At 37.1% G+C, this 15,322-nt stretch overlaps 1 protein-coding gene across 12 annotated transcripts in view; it reads right to left on the bottom strand.

Moving 5' to 3' along the window:
• Nucleotides 1-15,322, bottom strand: part of PLEKHA1 (pleckstrin homology domain containing A1) — a 56,199-nt gene that overhangs the window by 13,992 nt on the left and 26,885 nt on the right. For all 12 annotated transcript variants that reach the window (XR_005985923.1, XR_005985922.1, XM_041742658.1 and 9 more), the window contains exons 5-7: nt 11,776-11,873; nt 5,530-5,655; nt 1,363-1,506 (exon numbers count right to left, since the gene is read on the bottom strand). Coding sequence is in view for 10 of the 12 variants with exons in the window: in XM_041742658.1 (XP_041598592.1) it covers nt 1,363-1,506; nt 5,530-5,655; nt 11,776-11,873 (368 nt within the window). In the remaining 2 variants the exon portion in view is untranslated. The remainder of the gene's footprint in view (nt 1-1,362; nt 1,507-5,529; nt 5,656-11,775; nt 11,874-15,322) is intronic.

Here is a 15,322-nt window from a genome sequence, read left to right on the forward strand (position 1 = left end):
GCAACTTTGGTGGCTAGCTTTCAGTCTGTATCATATAATTCTATAATATGGTTTCATATTTTTAATGCTCTAAAAGTTAAAAAAAAAACAACAAACACAAAACACTTCCCCATCCCCCAACCCCACAAACTAAATGCCATCAAGAGTTCAAGAGCAAGCACAGGAAATGTTATTAAACCACATTAAGTTCTGTAAAATCTGTAAAATGCAAGAATCTTTCTTCAGGTACTTTATACTTAGTAGTAAAGCAACAAATATTTAATAAAGTGAACCTACTTTGTACAAGTATTTTTTTGTCGCTGAAATATATTTTTCGTGAAAGCACTTCAGTATCTCTAAGGATTGTTATTTTGGACTTGGGAGTAAAACGAAAGGAAATGTCTCCCTAAAAGCCCTAATTAACACAAGCCAGTCATAGCCTGATGTGAGTCTGACTTTACCTGTAAACCTGCTACAGTGAGAGACTCTCAGCCTTCCCCTTCATTTCCCTCGGCTTAGAAGTCAGTAGATTAGGAACGAAAGAACTTTTCCATTGGCTGACCGAAGCTAACTGAAGTTACCAAAAAGTGATGTGAGGTCAAATAGAACTACCAATAGAATTTTAAGTATTTCTATACTCACAAAAAAATTTTTTTTAAATTCTCAAACTTTAAAGTTTGTTTTCTCATGAAATTCTAACAATTTGGTTCACATCAGAGTGACAAACTTTGGGAAGGTACTTTGGAACCTTAGAAATACCGGAAAATTTACCTGTTCTTCCTACAATGTCCCACTATAGGTCAGGTTGAATGAGAGGATCTGGCTAACCCTTAATAGCTCTTACTAAGGACCAGGTGCTGTGCTAATACTATCTTAAATTTACATCTTTCAAAAAAAACCTCCAGATGGCAGGTTTTATAACCTAATTTTCCTTAAAAAGAAACTGAGAGACTGAGAGGTTAAGTAAGAAGCCCAAGGTCACAGGAAATTCAACTGAGGTCAGCCCAACACCAAATGGAGTGAGCCTTCCTGCTCCCCACTCCCCACACCCCTCTTTTCTTAACACCTCCCTGCTAGAGCTCTCTTTCTCTGACCCACTCCCAAGGGAGGAAAGATTGGTAAGAAAACCGTCTGGGATAAACTGTTAGGAAAGCTCACTCAAAATTGAAAGTCAGTGGCAATAAGCATTATCCAGCCACCCACAGACAAAGAAAATAACAGCACTGAGTTATGAACATAGAGTCACCCCTATTCTATCTCCTGACTCCTCAGCACACTGGTCTCTCACTTTGGGCCTTTTGGAAAACAAAGCAAATGATTTGTATGTTGAGAGTTTGCTAACAGACTCATTTTTCATTAAACATACCCTGTCCAGGTACTCACCACTGCTCCTTGCTTTACACAATACCCAGCTTTGATGACTGCACTGTCCGGAGGTGGCTTAGGAGTAAAGTAGGGAAGATGGCTTTGTGACCGTTTCAAATTGTTTCTGTCAATACTTTCACCACATTCATTTACTTCTTCTTTCTAAAATGAAGCAAATAAATTCTTTGCTTGTTTAGCTTCAAAGCACAGTTGTATTTTATGTTGTCATTCTAGTAGAAAATCTTAAAATCAAATCTTAGTTCACTTAGGAACACAGATTTTGAGGTATAGAGTTTTCTAAGTAATTTGAGATATTTATCCATAACACTCACATCATTGAAAAACCACAGATTTCTATTTCTCTTGTTTTGCCACCAGTGCTTTGTGTGTGAGGAGTGGTGAGGTAGAGGGAAGAAAGGGTTAAATTTTGGTTTTGAAATTATTATATAGATTCACTAATATAGGAAGTTGTTTCAAAAAAAAAGTACAGGAGGTCCTATGTACCTCTCAATCAGGTCCCCCAACAGAGAAATTGTATAACTTCAGTACATTATCAAAACTACAGGTACATCCCACAACCAGCCTTATTCAGATTTCACCAGTTTTACATGCACTCATTTGCCTCTGTGTATGGATCATTCTATGCAATCCTGTCACATGCAGCTTTGTGTAAAGCCACCACCACGACAATACACAGAAGTTTTCATCATTACAAGGCTCCTTTGGGCTACCACTTTAGAGTCCCTATGCCCAATCCCTTGGCAATCCCTAATTTGTTCTCCGTCTTGATAATTTTGACATTTAGGCAATGTGATACAAATGTTCCTACAGTAGTGACCTTTTGAGATCACCAGCATTCTCGGGAGACTCATCCAGGCTGCTCCTTGTATCACTAGTCCATCTCTTCTTACTGCTGAGTAGCAATCATGGTCTGGCCATGGGCTATTTAACACTTTGCCTATTAAAGAGCATTGAGTTGTTCCCAGTTTGGGCCCATTAGGAATAAAAGTGCTATGAACATTCATGTATAGATTTATGTAAACATAAGTCTCCATTTCTCTGGGACCAATATGCTGGGTTGTACAGTAATCATAAGTTTAATGAAAAACTGCCATAACTATTTTTCAGAGTGGCCATACTATTTTATATCCCCACCAGCAATGTACGAGTAATGCAGTTTCTTCTCATCCTTGTCAGTAGTCAGCATTTGTGTTATTAATTATCTGAGTCATTCTGAGAGGTGTGTGGTCTTAATTTGCATTTCCCTACTGACTAAAGACAGTGAGAGGCCTTTCTAGATCTGCTTTGCCACACGTGTATCTTTTATCTTTTGATGAAATCTCTGTTCATGAATTCTGCCCATTTTCTAGTTGGATTATTTTTTAACTGCTAGGTTTTGATAATTCCTTATATGTTCTACATACAAGTGCTAGATTGGATATGTGGTTTGCAAATATTTCCTCCCACTGTGTAGCTTTTCCTTTCATCCTCTTAACAGGGTCTTTCAGAGCAAACATTTTCAATTTTGATGAGGTCTAATTTACCAATTTTTCCTTTGATGAACTATGGTTTTAATATCAAGTCTAAAAACTCTTTGCCAGCAGATGCTCTCCTTGCTCTTAGAATCTAAAAATTGTGCAGGTTTTTGTTTTGTTTTTTTTTTAACATGCCAAGTCCAGTGCTTTAAAAAAAAAAAAAAAAAAGATTTAACTATACTCATGTTTTCATGCTCCTCCAAGGACTGGCTTCTGTTTATTTATAACATGCAACATGTTATAATCTAGAATCTCACAAATCAACCAAGCATGTATTTTCAATGACTCCTAAATTTCAAGAGAAAAACTAATACTCAAGTCTTATCTTGAGAAATTTTCAACCTGTTATACATAGACAGGTCAACAGCAGGAATTATGTACTTAAATTTTGTAATCCCAGCACTTAACTGCTAATCCAATAGTCACTGAATAAATTTATCAAGCAAATGAGTTTGGCATTTTCTTACTATAGCAATTAAATGCCTTTATAATGAGTAAATACTTCTTTATAATTTAAAAAGCTATATTACAAAATCAAAAAGTAACAAAAACTCTTTGGGATCTTTTTAATATGGCAGCTGCTATGGAATCTTAGAACCTACTGAATAATCTACACCAAAATTAAAACATAACAAAATCTTAATTCTATATAAAATTAAAACAGCCAGAGATACAAATGTAATATATTTATACAACTATAGACAAGTTGTCTTACTGCTTATATCAGCATAAGACATAAGACAAGTAAAAGCAGCTTAGTCTAGTTTTATTTTAACCAGAAGTCTTACAGGTTAAAATCATTTTTTTTTAAGTACACATACACAATACTAGCTTATACTTTTATCCAACTTTGGTGAAAAATGTAAGCTCCCACTAGAACATGGATTTTTGTTCATTAATATACCCTTTATCTAGAATAAAGAGAGCACTAATTATTTAATTAATATCTTAAGATGCAGTAGCCTCTAATCACCCTTCCCTGACAGAAGACCTGAAAAATATGGAGCATAAAATGATTTAAAAGGTTTATAAAGTGCCAAAGTCCTCTCAGTCCAAACAGGCACACAGATAAGGAAAGTGCCCAAGGCTGGTGACAGCAATCCATTACCTCAGGATCCCCGATTTCTCAATACTGGTAATTCAATTTGCATTACAAACTCATTCACTCAATAGCAACACGAGAAATTTAAACTCATCTAAAAGTTTTAATTTCATTCAAAATTTTTTATGACTTTATATTTTTCATAATATTCAAATAAGATATGACTTAGTCTATCAGTACTTTTGTGATAGAACGGAGTCAAAATTCCAGTTATCTGTGTGGCTCATCTAGGTCAGGTTGTAGAAAAACAGGTTTAAAAAAATTACACATATTTGCAAACTCTTTGTTTCAGCAATTTTATTCTAGAACTTTATTCTTTAAAAAAACTATTCTCCATGTCTCTAAAGCTTTGCTACAAGAATGTTCATCATAGGATTTATGGATAATGAAAAATATATACTTACTGGTCTCTGCCCTTGGTTCCAGGCACATAGCACCTAAAACCCTTGTAAATTCCTAAGTGATAAGCACTGGGTGCATCTCTTGTTCCAATGCAGTGATTCTGGGTGGGCTGCTGGATGGGGAGTGGTCACCAGAAGACCAAGCTAGGACTAGAAGCTTGGGACTTTCTGCCCCACCTGCCATTCTCCAGAGAAAAGGGGGCTAGAAACAGAGTTGATCATGCTTATATGATGAAGCCTCTATAAAAATCTCAAAAGTACAGGGTTCAGAGGGCTTCTGGGTTGGTGAACACTTAAGAGAGTCCCAGAAAGGGGACAAAAGCTTCACACCCTTCCCATCTCTTTCATCCAGATGTTCATGTGCATCCTTTATCATATCCTTTTATAATAAACCAGTAAACAGTAAATACATGTTTTCTTCTGTTCTGAGAGCCACTCTAGCAAATTAATCAAATCTGGGGACAAGGTCACGTCCTGTCTCCAATCACAGCCCTTCCGTCAGAAGCACAGGTAAACAACCTAGACTTTCAACTGGTATCAGAAGGGATGGGAGGGCAGTTTTAGGGGACTGACCCTTTAACTTGTGGGATCCAGGCCGACTGTCAGAATTGACTTAAACTGTAGGACACACAGCCAGGGTTGCAGAACTGCTTGGTGTAGGGGAAACCTCACACCTCTGATGTCAGTAACATGTGAGTGTGGGAGTTGTAGGGAAGGAAAAGTGGGTTTTTCCTACTCATACTATTTATAGAAGGAAAAGGAAAAGGAACTCTGTCCAACAACAAAGGATTTATAAGCTATGGTAAATTCACGGTTGCAGAATGACTACAGTAATTTAAAATGATGTAGAATAATTTTTAATGACTTGGAAAATGCTTGAGATGTAAGTCAAAAAAACTGTTTACAAAGTTTCTCCATTTCCAAGGGCAAAAGTATAAAGAAGAAAGGCTCAGAGAAAACATGAAAAGTGCTAAGTGTTATCTGTGATTTCCAAATGCTTCATAGTAAACACGTATGTTTGAGATAAGAAACAAAGTTTTTTAAAATTGATTAACTATGATATTAACTCAGTAATGTTCTATTTTTTAACAGAAAAATCACTACACGGTAGGTAAGCCATCATAGAGTAGAATAACTAATGAGTTACCTGAGTTGGGGTAATGATGGGCACGCCCCCAACAATGTCAGTTCTGTAAGACACTTGCTTCTTCCCACATTCACTCTGGCGACTTAGGTTATCAGAATGAGGCTGTGAGTCTGACTGCTTTGGTACCTAAGATAATACGTAAATGAATCATTTTGCCACCAGCATTATCTAGGAGACCCTCTTTTACCACAGAATATCCAACTCATCATCCACTTATAAATAACTGACATACATAAAAATTCTGTATAATGTATGCCATACCCCTTTAAGTTCTCACACTAATGTTTCTGTCTCAGTAATACTTTACAATACAGCTACCATTTACTGAGTGTTTTCTTGGGTAGATACTATTTCATACATTCTCCCACTTTATCCTCTCATCAATCCTATGTGTAGGACCCATATCTCCACTCTAGCAGTGAGAAAACAGAGGCTCAGAGACATGAAGAAACGTAGGTTTAGATCCTGGCTATAGTATGTTCTATTCAAGTTTGTGTAACTCTCCTATACACTCAACCACTATACCATATCCCCTATTTATTAGAGAGCTTGACATTGTATTACAGCTCTGTGACTTAATCTCTTCCTGTCCTCCATTCCTGCCCAGGATTCTATAGCACCCCCAGAGACAGGGATCATGGCAAATCCATCATTACTGGTGTCAGAACAGAGTCTACTAGTGAAAACATAGTAAGTATTCAATAAACGTTGATTGACTCAGTGGATGAATCCAAAATCAGCAGGAATAAAAGAATAAGATACGTAACATAAACCAGAAACCAAATGTTCAAAATAATTTAAAGCTTATTGGAGATTTTTAAAAGAAATTCCAATACATGTATCCATGATAAATCACTCACAAGTACCTCACTAAAGTGGAATCAAAGAGTCAAAGGCATCACTAATGTCTGACATACATTTTAGCTTTTCTTATGTGGCTTAAGCCGGAAACAAGGTACTTGGCTAAGCAGTACTTCTATCAATAGACTATAGCATGTCGTCTGTCTTTGAATTACAGTTTTGTTTGGTTTTTTTTTTTTTGGCTATGAATAAAATGTAATAAAATATGCTCAGCACTGATGCGATGTTGAGCATAATAGTTAATCTCTTTCCACCGATCTAAAGGGCATTTGAGGATCTTACAGTGTTTCAGAAACATTATGACAACTACGTCCAATAAGCACCGTAGTCGTGATGTAAAAACATTAAAAATTAAATAACCTGCCTGCCATACAATTAAAATCCCTGTTAACAGGGCACTGGCACAGTTCCAGGGTCACTGTTCACATGGCAGTCAAATATCCAAACCATTTATTAATATGAATCCAAAGCAGTGTGGTTTCTCAAGCTTTAACATTCATGAAGTATCAAGCTAGGAACATGATTAAAACCTTCAGATTCCCAGGCTGCATACCCAAAATTCTAAGTCAGTCAAGCAGGAACACTAGAAGCTTCTGAGGTAGATGCTTAACAAATTATTCTGAGAAACACTGCTGCCAGGCTGTGCTCTTCCACCAGGTCTGGGGAAAAGCAGGTGGACAATGTTATCTGCAGACAAGGCTTTACAAAATATTGGGCAAACATGTCAATGTATGTCTAAGCTGGACTGTAGTCGATCCTAATCCACATAAATATAATCTACGGATATACACAACGTCTCTCTTGGGTGACTTCCTCAACTCCTCTCTCTTCCTTGCCTCTCTCCCCTGGAGATGCTTACCCACAAGGCTTTCTCCCCAGGTCCCAAGCCATATTTACACTATGAGGCAGGTCACTGGCAGAGACAAAAGTGAGGGAAATGGAAAGAGAAACAAACCCTGCCAAAGAATGCCTCCAGAATTCTTCTAAGAGGCTGCACATTTTAGAGATTTTTTTTTTATTTGCTTGTTTGTTCATTTATTCATGAGAGACACAGACAGAGAGAGACGGAGAGAGGCAGAGGGAGAAGCAGGCTCCCATGGAGCTGGGAGCCCAATGTGGGACTCAATCCCAGAACCCTAGAATCAAGACCGGAGCCGAAAGCTGGCGCTTCACAGATTGAATCACCCAGGCGCCCCCATTTTAGAGCTTTTTAAAGGCAACAGATAATGGCTACAATTTTACTTGGCAAGATTTGCATAATGACATAAGAGTAAAGGGGCTACAAAGGACACAACACACCCAGAAACAATCTAAGGAAGCCCATGATGTTGTGAATGAATAGCATCATGTATTTCCATTATGACAGAGAAAATGCAGCCAAGAGGGACAGCATTAGGAGAATTTTAAACCCGAGAGTTTAGCTCACATCTCACCCGTGTTAGCTGAAATGTGCTAAGAGGTGACCCGTATGAAGTTAGTTCTTTTAAGAAGTTGAGAGTTTAGTCAACTCAAATATATAGGCATTCCCTAAGAAAAACTTTTAATGCCAGCCTAAAAATATATTGAAGCTTATACTGATTTTTCTTCCAGAAATGACGGTGTATTAAAAATCTTTCTCTATGCTGTTAAGCCTACTACTTCTAATTTGTCCTGATAATAAAATGTTAGTAAGTATGGCCTATTTCCAATGCTGGAGCTCAATAATTAACTTAGAATTGTACTTTACAATAAAAAGTATTTAAATTGTGTGGTGAGTATTGAGTAATGTATAGAATTTTTGAATCAATATGTTGTACATCTGAAACTAACATAACATTTCATATCAATTTAAAAAAATCTAAACTATAAACATTCCCTCCAAACAAGAAAAATATAAGCAAAATACCCATGAATATAATACTCATAAAAATTCTGAGTATTAGTCTAAATTTAGCCATTAAAATAAGCATATTTTTAGTACTAAAAACAAAACAAAACAAAACACAGCCAACTATTGAATAAGAATCAGAAAAATGACCTGGCCACACAGACAGCAAGTGTCAAAAGACACTGGACGTGCTTGCTTTCATTGCCCCTGACATTCCCCCCTCTTGCTTTCTGTCTGTACTGTAGCCACTTTCTGTGACAAATCTGCATGTATTTTTAGGAGGCATTTGCTTGTGATTCTTATAGTAGAAAAAGAAGATAGAGAATGAAGAGATGAACAAAACAGAGAAAAATGACAGGGCTACAACAGGGCTTCAGACTGAAACCTAAAACGTTCAAACACAAACTACTGAGTACCCATGACCTTCTGAGGGCTCTACCCATGACCTGCCAGCTGAACAACACAACTATAAAGTAGAAGGCCCTGCACCAGTGGCAGATTTGCCATTTTGTTAGGACCAAAGTCCTATATTCAACTGATTCTACTTGTGCCCAGCTGCCAATTAAAAAAAAAAAAAAAAATGTGGCACTTTGGTCACAATTTCAAAAACACTGATTTTTAATTAAAACATAATATTAATTTTTAAATTAAAATTTGTGGTGCGGAAAAGACACTATTTTTAAAAATAGTGGGTTTCTGTTTAAGAATATACCATATACATCTTAGACGTTCCTCAATCAATAAGGGACCAGAGATCACCATATTTATACTGTTATTACTATAAATGAACAGTTAGTTGAAGGTATAGTTTAAAATTTTATTTTCCCAACTCTGGTCACTGACACTCCCTTCAGGGTTGGTTCCTCCACTACTGACTCGCTTTTCAAATAAGGGAGAAAATGTTTTAAATGGCAGCCACCAATAAACATCAACATAGAATTTAGGAAAGTTAGGAAAGCCACAGGCTATGGTGTCAGAGGACAGTCCATTAAGATGACAAGGTACTATAATCAGGAAGTAGTTAAATAATCACCATTCCCTTACCACTACCCTCTAAGCACCCCTGTTCTGAAACCACATACTGCAAAAACCTAATTATGAATTTTTAAAGTTTTAAAAAAGTTTATATATCAGATTGTACTCAGCAGACCATTACATAATTGACCAAAATGTCATTTGTAGTGATTCCATAGAAATGTAAATTATACATATACTAAAATGTAAACTTTAGTTTTCCAAAGAAATGTACGTGTAAATCATTGGCACTATCAATAGGAAAGCATGACAAATTAGAGATTCCACACCCTAATACTTTTACATGTGTATTTATGCATATGACATTAAAAATGGCAAGACTCTTTAAATAAAGATTATCTATTTGAGAAAGAGAGAGTGTGAGAGAGGGAGGGACAGAGGGAGAGAATCTCAAGCAGATTCCCCGCTGAGTGTGATGGAGGGCTCCATTCCAAGACCCTGAGATCATGACCTGAGCTGAAACCAGGAGTTAGATACTCAATGGACTGAGCCACCCAGGCACTCCCTGGCAAGACTCTTTAGAGAAAAAAACTAAATGTACCTTACATAAACATGGGAAATGCTCTCACTGCTATCCTCTAAGTTAAATGTTTAGTTCTGATTTTTAACAAATACTATCACTTCTATATCCACTTTAATATCACAATAGTCACTCGGTTGACTAGCTAAGGATTTCTATATCTGTTATGTATTCCTATCTTCTAAACATGAATCATTAAAACATGAGTTATAAAAGCATGAATATCAACTGATTTAGCTTAAAAACTATAAAAATTTCAACATGTAAAATAAAGTTTAAAAGCACAAAAGCAGGAACATTATCCAACCTCAGTTTCTCTTGCATTTAAATGAGTTTAACAGTGTCATCTGTATAAGATGGTTTCACACCATTAATAAATTAGATACAGCAATTCAGGAACCCCCAAAATGACGAAAAGCCTGATACTATTCACTACTTTTTCTCTTAAAGCACTAAAAAACTAGTGCTGCTTATTATTACAAATTTTAATAAATGAATTAATTCGGCAAAGTTACTAGATACTCTTTCTAAAGAAAATTTCACATTAAAAAAAATATATATATACTGAGTCAAAAACAATTAGTTAAGACCTTTTAAGAATATGTACTTCTGAATCAGTTGTTCAAAAAATTGCTTTCCTGAAACTGCACAAACCTAAAATAACTTGTGCTTCATGTACAGATCAGATGCAGTGCGTGGGTGTTTTCTGTCATGTGGTAACAAGCTGTGCTGGTGCAAGACAAAACTCCGACTCGACGCTGAGAACAGCTTTAGTTATATTAACTCTTTATTGTGTTGTGATATAAATATGGAATCATTCACTTTAGATGGAAACTATCAAGTAACTAACATGTGCTGACTTTCAGAGCATATGTCTTTCGAGAGTTAAGTCGTTTAGGGTCAGTAAATAACTGCATGTTAGTAAAAATACTTCAATTTACACAAACCTCACACAGGAACTCCCTTCTATACCCTCTCCCTGCAGGGGTCTATGTGTTTCTCTGCAAGTGCGTGGGAAGGAAAAAAGCAAGGAGAGCTAGGATCAGGGTATAGAACCCATTTGCTTGCCTCTCATCATTAGTAAAAACTCTCTCCAAAAAGTCTGGTTTTTGCTTTAGGAACAAAACACTAGGAAAGGGCTCTTTTTTCAGGAAGTGGCAAGGCACTGGGCTTCAGGGTCAGCCCCTGGAGTCAAAGAGACTGGGTTTGGCTCACAGCTCCACAGTTTACCAGCTATGAAACCAGGAAAAGTTACTCAATCCTTCTAAACTCACTTTTCTAGATAATTTCAGTAAAACCTTCAGGGCAAGGCCTGGTACACTGCAAATAATCAATATACAGTCCTGTTCATCAGAAAACCAAAAGAAGAAAGGCAGGTTGCAAGAAGGAAGCTGGAGCACAGAAAAGGCATGCAAGGACAGCAAGCTCTGAACTCAAGGAGGAAGAGGGGGCCCAGGGGCCATGTGGGCAGGACCTTCGGGCCACCACAGCTCTTCAGAACCACTCCCTATCCCTGTGCCTCACTTCCATGGCCTCACCTCCATTTCCTGCTCCTCTCTTCAAACTCTACCCTATCTAACAACAATCCAGGCCATGGCCTGGAAGACAGGAAGGCCGACGCCTAGTAGCTGGGTCGCTGGCAGGAAGCCCCTTATCCTACTCAGGAAGAAAAAAACATCCTCAACATGCATTTTCCCCTAGAAACATTATGCAGTGATTATAATATATACTAATACATATCTTATTAGGTGCATAATGGGTTAAAAGGCATTTATGGGCTGGTGTTAAGGGCTGATAGTTACCTTGTACAAGAAAATGTATTCACATTATAAACACCTGCATTTTAAACAAACTTTGAATATGCAAACTGTTGCTACACTGGAGACACTCAGCAGGTATATTTTCAAAACGTAAAGATTATTTTCAGACATTAAAAATTTAAAAAGAAAAAATAAATACTTACTGTAATTTTTATAGCTTTGTTCAACACATTTACCCATTCTACTAGATCCTGCTGATCATTAGCCTGTAGGAAATATTTCCTCATCCCTGCATTCATAACTGTTAAGAGAAAAAAATAAATCACAATACATGAAATTTTGCATTTGTTACATCTAAATTTATGTTTGCAGCTACTTTCTGAAAAACCATGCTGGTTCAATACTGACTGTCTTGGATTTGACAAGATCATATGTAATAATGCTTTTATCATTCAATAACAGGTAAATCTCTTATTTTTAACAGCTATGTTTTTCATTAAATGGAAATACCACAATACATTTAGCCAATCCCCTAATGATGGACATTTAGATTATTTCCAATTTTAGAAATTATATAATATATCCCAATGAAGCATCATGTACTTATATCTCTCTGTACTTGGGCTACCAGTAGGATAGGATACATTTCTTAACACAGACATGCTGGGTCAAAGAGAATTCACCTTTAAAATTTTTACAGATTTTGGCAACTTATCTTTCCAAAAGGTTGAACCCATTTACATTCCTAACAACAGTGTATCCAAAGGTCTGCTTTTGTTCAGTGCCCCACACCAATCCTGGTCATTCACACTTATGCTAGTTACAGACCTTATCTTCTGCCCCAGACTCTGTGATTTTAGAGCTGGGATCTGCAAACAGTATTTCCTAGGACCTCCTGCCAGCCCAAGCCATGTTCAGCTAATGAAAGGTACTGATGGGAAATTAGAAGGTGTGAGGGAGTTGAGGAGAGGACACTTTCTCGTAGGTTCCTGCTACTGCTGCCCGCCCACTCTCCCTTCCTAAGTGGCAGCACACTCTAGCTACTGCTCCAGGCTTGTTCCCTTGGACACCCTGCACTAGCTCCATCCTGGCCCCAAAGTCCTAGGTTCTGATCATACTACCTCTTCCCCTTTCATCTCTCCAGCCATGTGGGTGATGGCAGCTTTCTATAGTTTCCGATTTCTGGGTTTCTTGAGGATTCCTGTGCTCTTTCAGCCTTCTGACAATCGGATAACCAACTCCCTGTAACAAATACTCCAGGGTCTGAAATACCTCGGGCAGAGTGTTTTCCTGACTGGACTCCAACAGATACAGCAATCTCTGACTACTTAATTGGTGAATAATCGTATCTTGTTTAAATGTGAATTTGATTATTGAGACAAGTTAGTTTTATATGTTCTTGGCCATTAGAATTTGTTTTGTGAGCCTTATTTTCTTTACCCATATTTCTTCTGACTGTTCTCTTATTTTGCATTGACTTGAAAGAGCTTTTATTAATCGTTTCTGTTTTATTTCAAGCTCTTTTCCCAGTCTGTCATTTGCCTTTTCAATTTGTTCATGGTATCTTTTAATCAAACAAATATTCTATCAATCTTTTCCTTTTCCCATAATTACTTGAGCTTTTACATATTTAGAAAATCTCTCCAACTCAAGATTACAAAAATAAACACCCTGATATTTTCAGCATCGTCCTTTATATCTATGTCTTTATATCTAAAGTCTTAATACATTTGGAACTTTTTGTGCAATTTAATTTATATATACCTGGTTAGTGACTATCTACTTGTATAAAGCAAAGCATGCCAGTATATACAGCTGTCTACAAACTATCACAGCCAACACTTAAATTAAAGGTTATTAATTATACTTTATGTGCATTTACTTTTAAAAACATAAATATCATTCTAGGAGCTAATGCATCTAAACAGCTACACTGTTGCAATTTTTGAACTATAAAAATAACTTCCAAAAGTCTTCATCAGAATATTAAATGACATACTAGCACTCAGGTGAATATGACTAAGGAAAGGGAGAAACGGAAATCCTTAATGAAAAAAGTTATTTCTCAAATGCACAGGACTTCGAAACTGAAACGGAGACCAAGACACTAAACCAGAGCTTCCCTGAATTGAGATGAGGATCTGAGCAAGGAAATCAAATAGTACCTTGGGAAGTGCTACAAGACAACTAGTCTGTAAACGAAAGAAATTTAAAACACCAGAGAAATTATAAATGCCATATGCATAAATTAAGATAAATGAGTAGCACAGTAGGATATTTGTCAACACACCGCTTTTATTTTTAATTTCTAACAACTGGCAATCAACTAACAAACTTCACAATCTTGTTCCAACTGAGCCTGAGGCTGAGCTCTCCCTCCCCAATGGCTTATTCCCTCAACGCTGTTCTGGGCATCTGCCTGGATCATCTGAAGAGTCTGAAAATCTAAGCACTTGGTACTACACTGTACCTGCGACCAAGTAAATGCCTAATACATCTATTTTTAAATGAATAACAGTTATATAAGGACTTTAGGAAAGAGAGGCAAATACACTCTTAAAAAGATTCCTAGCACGCCTTGCAGTCCAAATAATTCACGTACTGTATTACTGTATAGGTAAATGCCAGAAAGAAGCATAATGATATGATGGGAAGGAAGAGATCAGAGCCTGGGGTCACTGATCAGCTCAGTGCACTTAACTAGCATGTTATCTTGCAAAACCTGTGTAATCCCCTCTGAGCCCATTTTCTTCATCAATGAAATGGATGCAACCCGTTTGTTCCTTGAGGGGTGGAGGTGATAAGTGTAAAGAAACTAGGACAGTGCTTCGGACAGAAAAGAGATCACCATCTTCATCATCACCTGGAGATTTTCAAGTAAGGAAGCATTGTGGAAAATGTAAAGCAAATTACTGAGAAGTGACATATTAACAACATTGGGAGGGAGGCAGGGACAGAGAAATAAAGAAAGAACACTGGAATAAAACCAAACCATACAAAACCTGTAAGTGCCACACTTTTACATCAGGGGTTTCAGTGTACAGTGACTCCATCCCAGAGGCTTGTGTTCCTACTGCCTTTCACTTGAGTACTTCTTTATTTCATTTCAAATTTTTACCACCAGAGTGAATGTATCAGATAGATAAGGTCGAAGCATAAACATTAGCCTGACATTAGCCATAAACAAGTATCATCCCACAACCTAGGATCACCCTAGGTTATAGTTCGAATGTAATTATGAACCACATGGTTACAAGCCCCTTTCCACATGACCTCTTTGTCAGTTCTCTCTTCCCTCCATTCTTTCTCTGTCTTCTCCTCTTAGTCAGATGGTAGACTTTCTGAAAGGAACCTCTAATTTTCTCAAATATTTCTCTCTTCTCATCTTTGTCTCTGTTCTATTTTTAGATTTTTTGGCTTTTTCTTCTGAATTTTGCATTGACTTTTGTCCCATTTCCTATTTGATAGTTCTCTCTCCTCAAATGTCATGTCATCCTGGGCTATATATTCATATTTAACAACAAGGTACTAAAAAGCTGATTGGAAGCTCTCCTGAAGATATGCAGAGTTGCTAACTGCTGGATCACTAAATGGCAAACTCCTCTAGTAGAAACACCCAGATGTCATCACTTAAAGTGCTACAGCACTTTTCTATCCCAGCACTTCTCCAGGGAGGCCGACTCTCATCCCACTACACCTGGCTACCCAGTACTCTGGGACTGGACACAGGAAAAGGGTGAATTCAATGTG

Source organism: Vulpes lagopus, chromosome 2, assembly GCF_018345385.1.
Source record: "Vulpes lagopus strain Blue_001 chromosome 2, ASM1834538v1, whole genome shotgun sequence".
NCBI classification, from domain to species: domain Eukaryota; kingdom Metazoa; phylum Chordata; class Mammalia; order Carnivora; family Canidae; genus Vulpes; species Vulpes lagopus.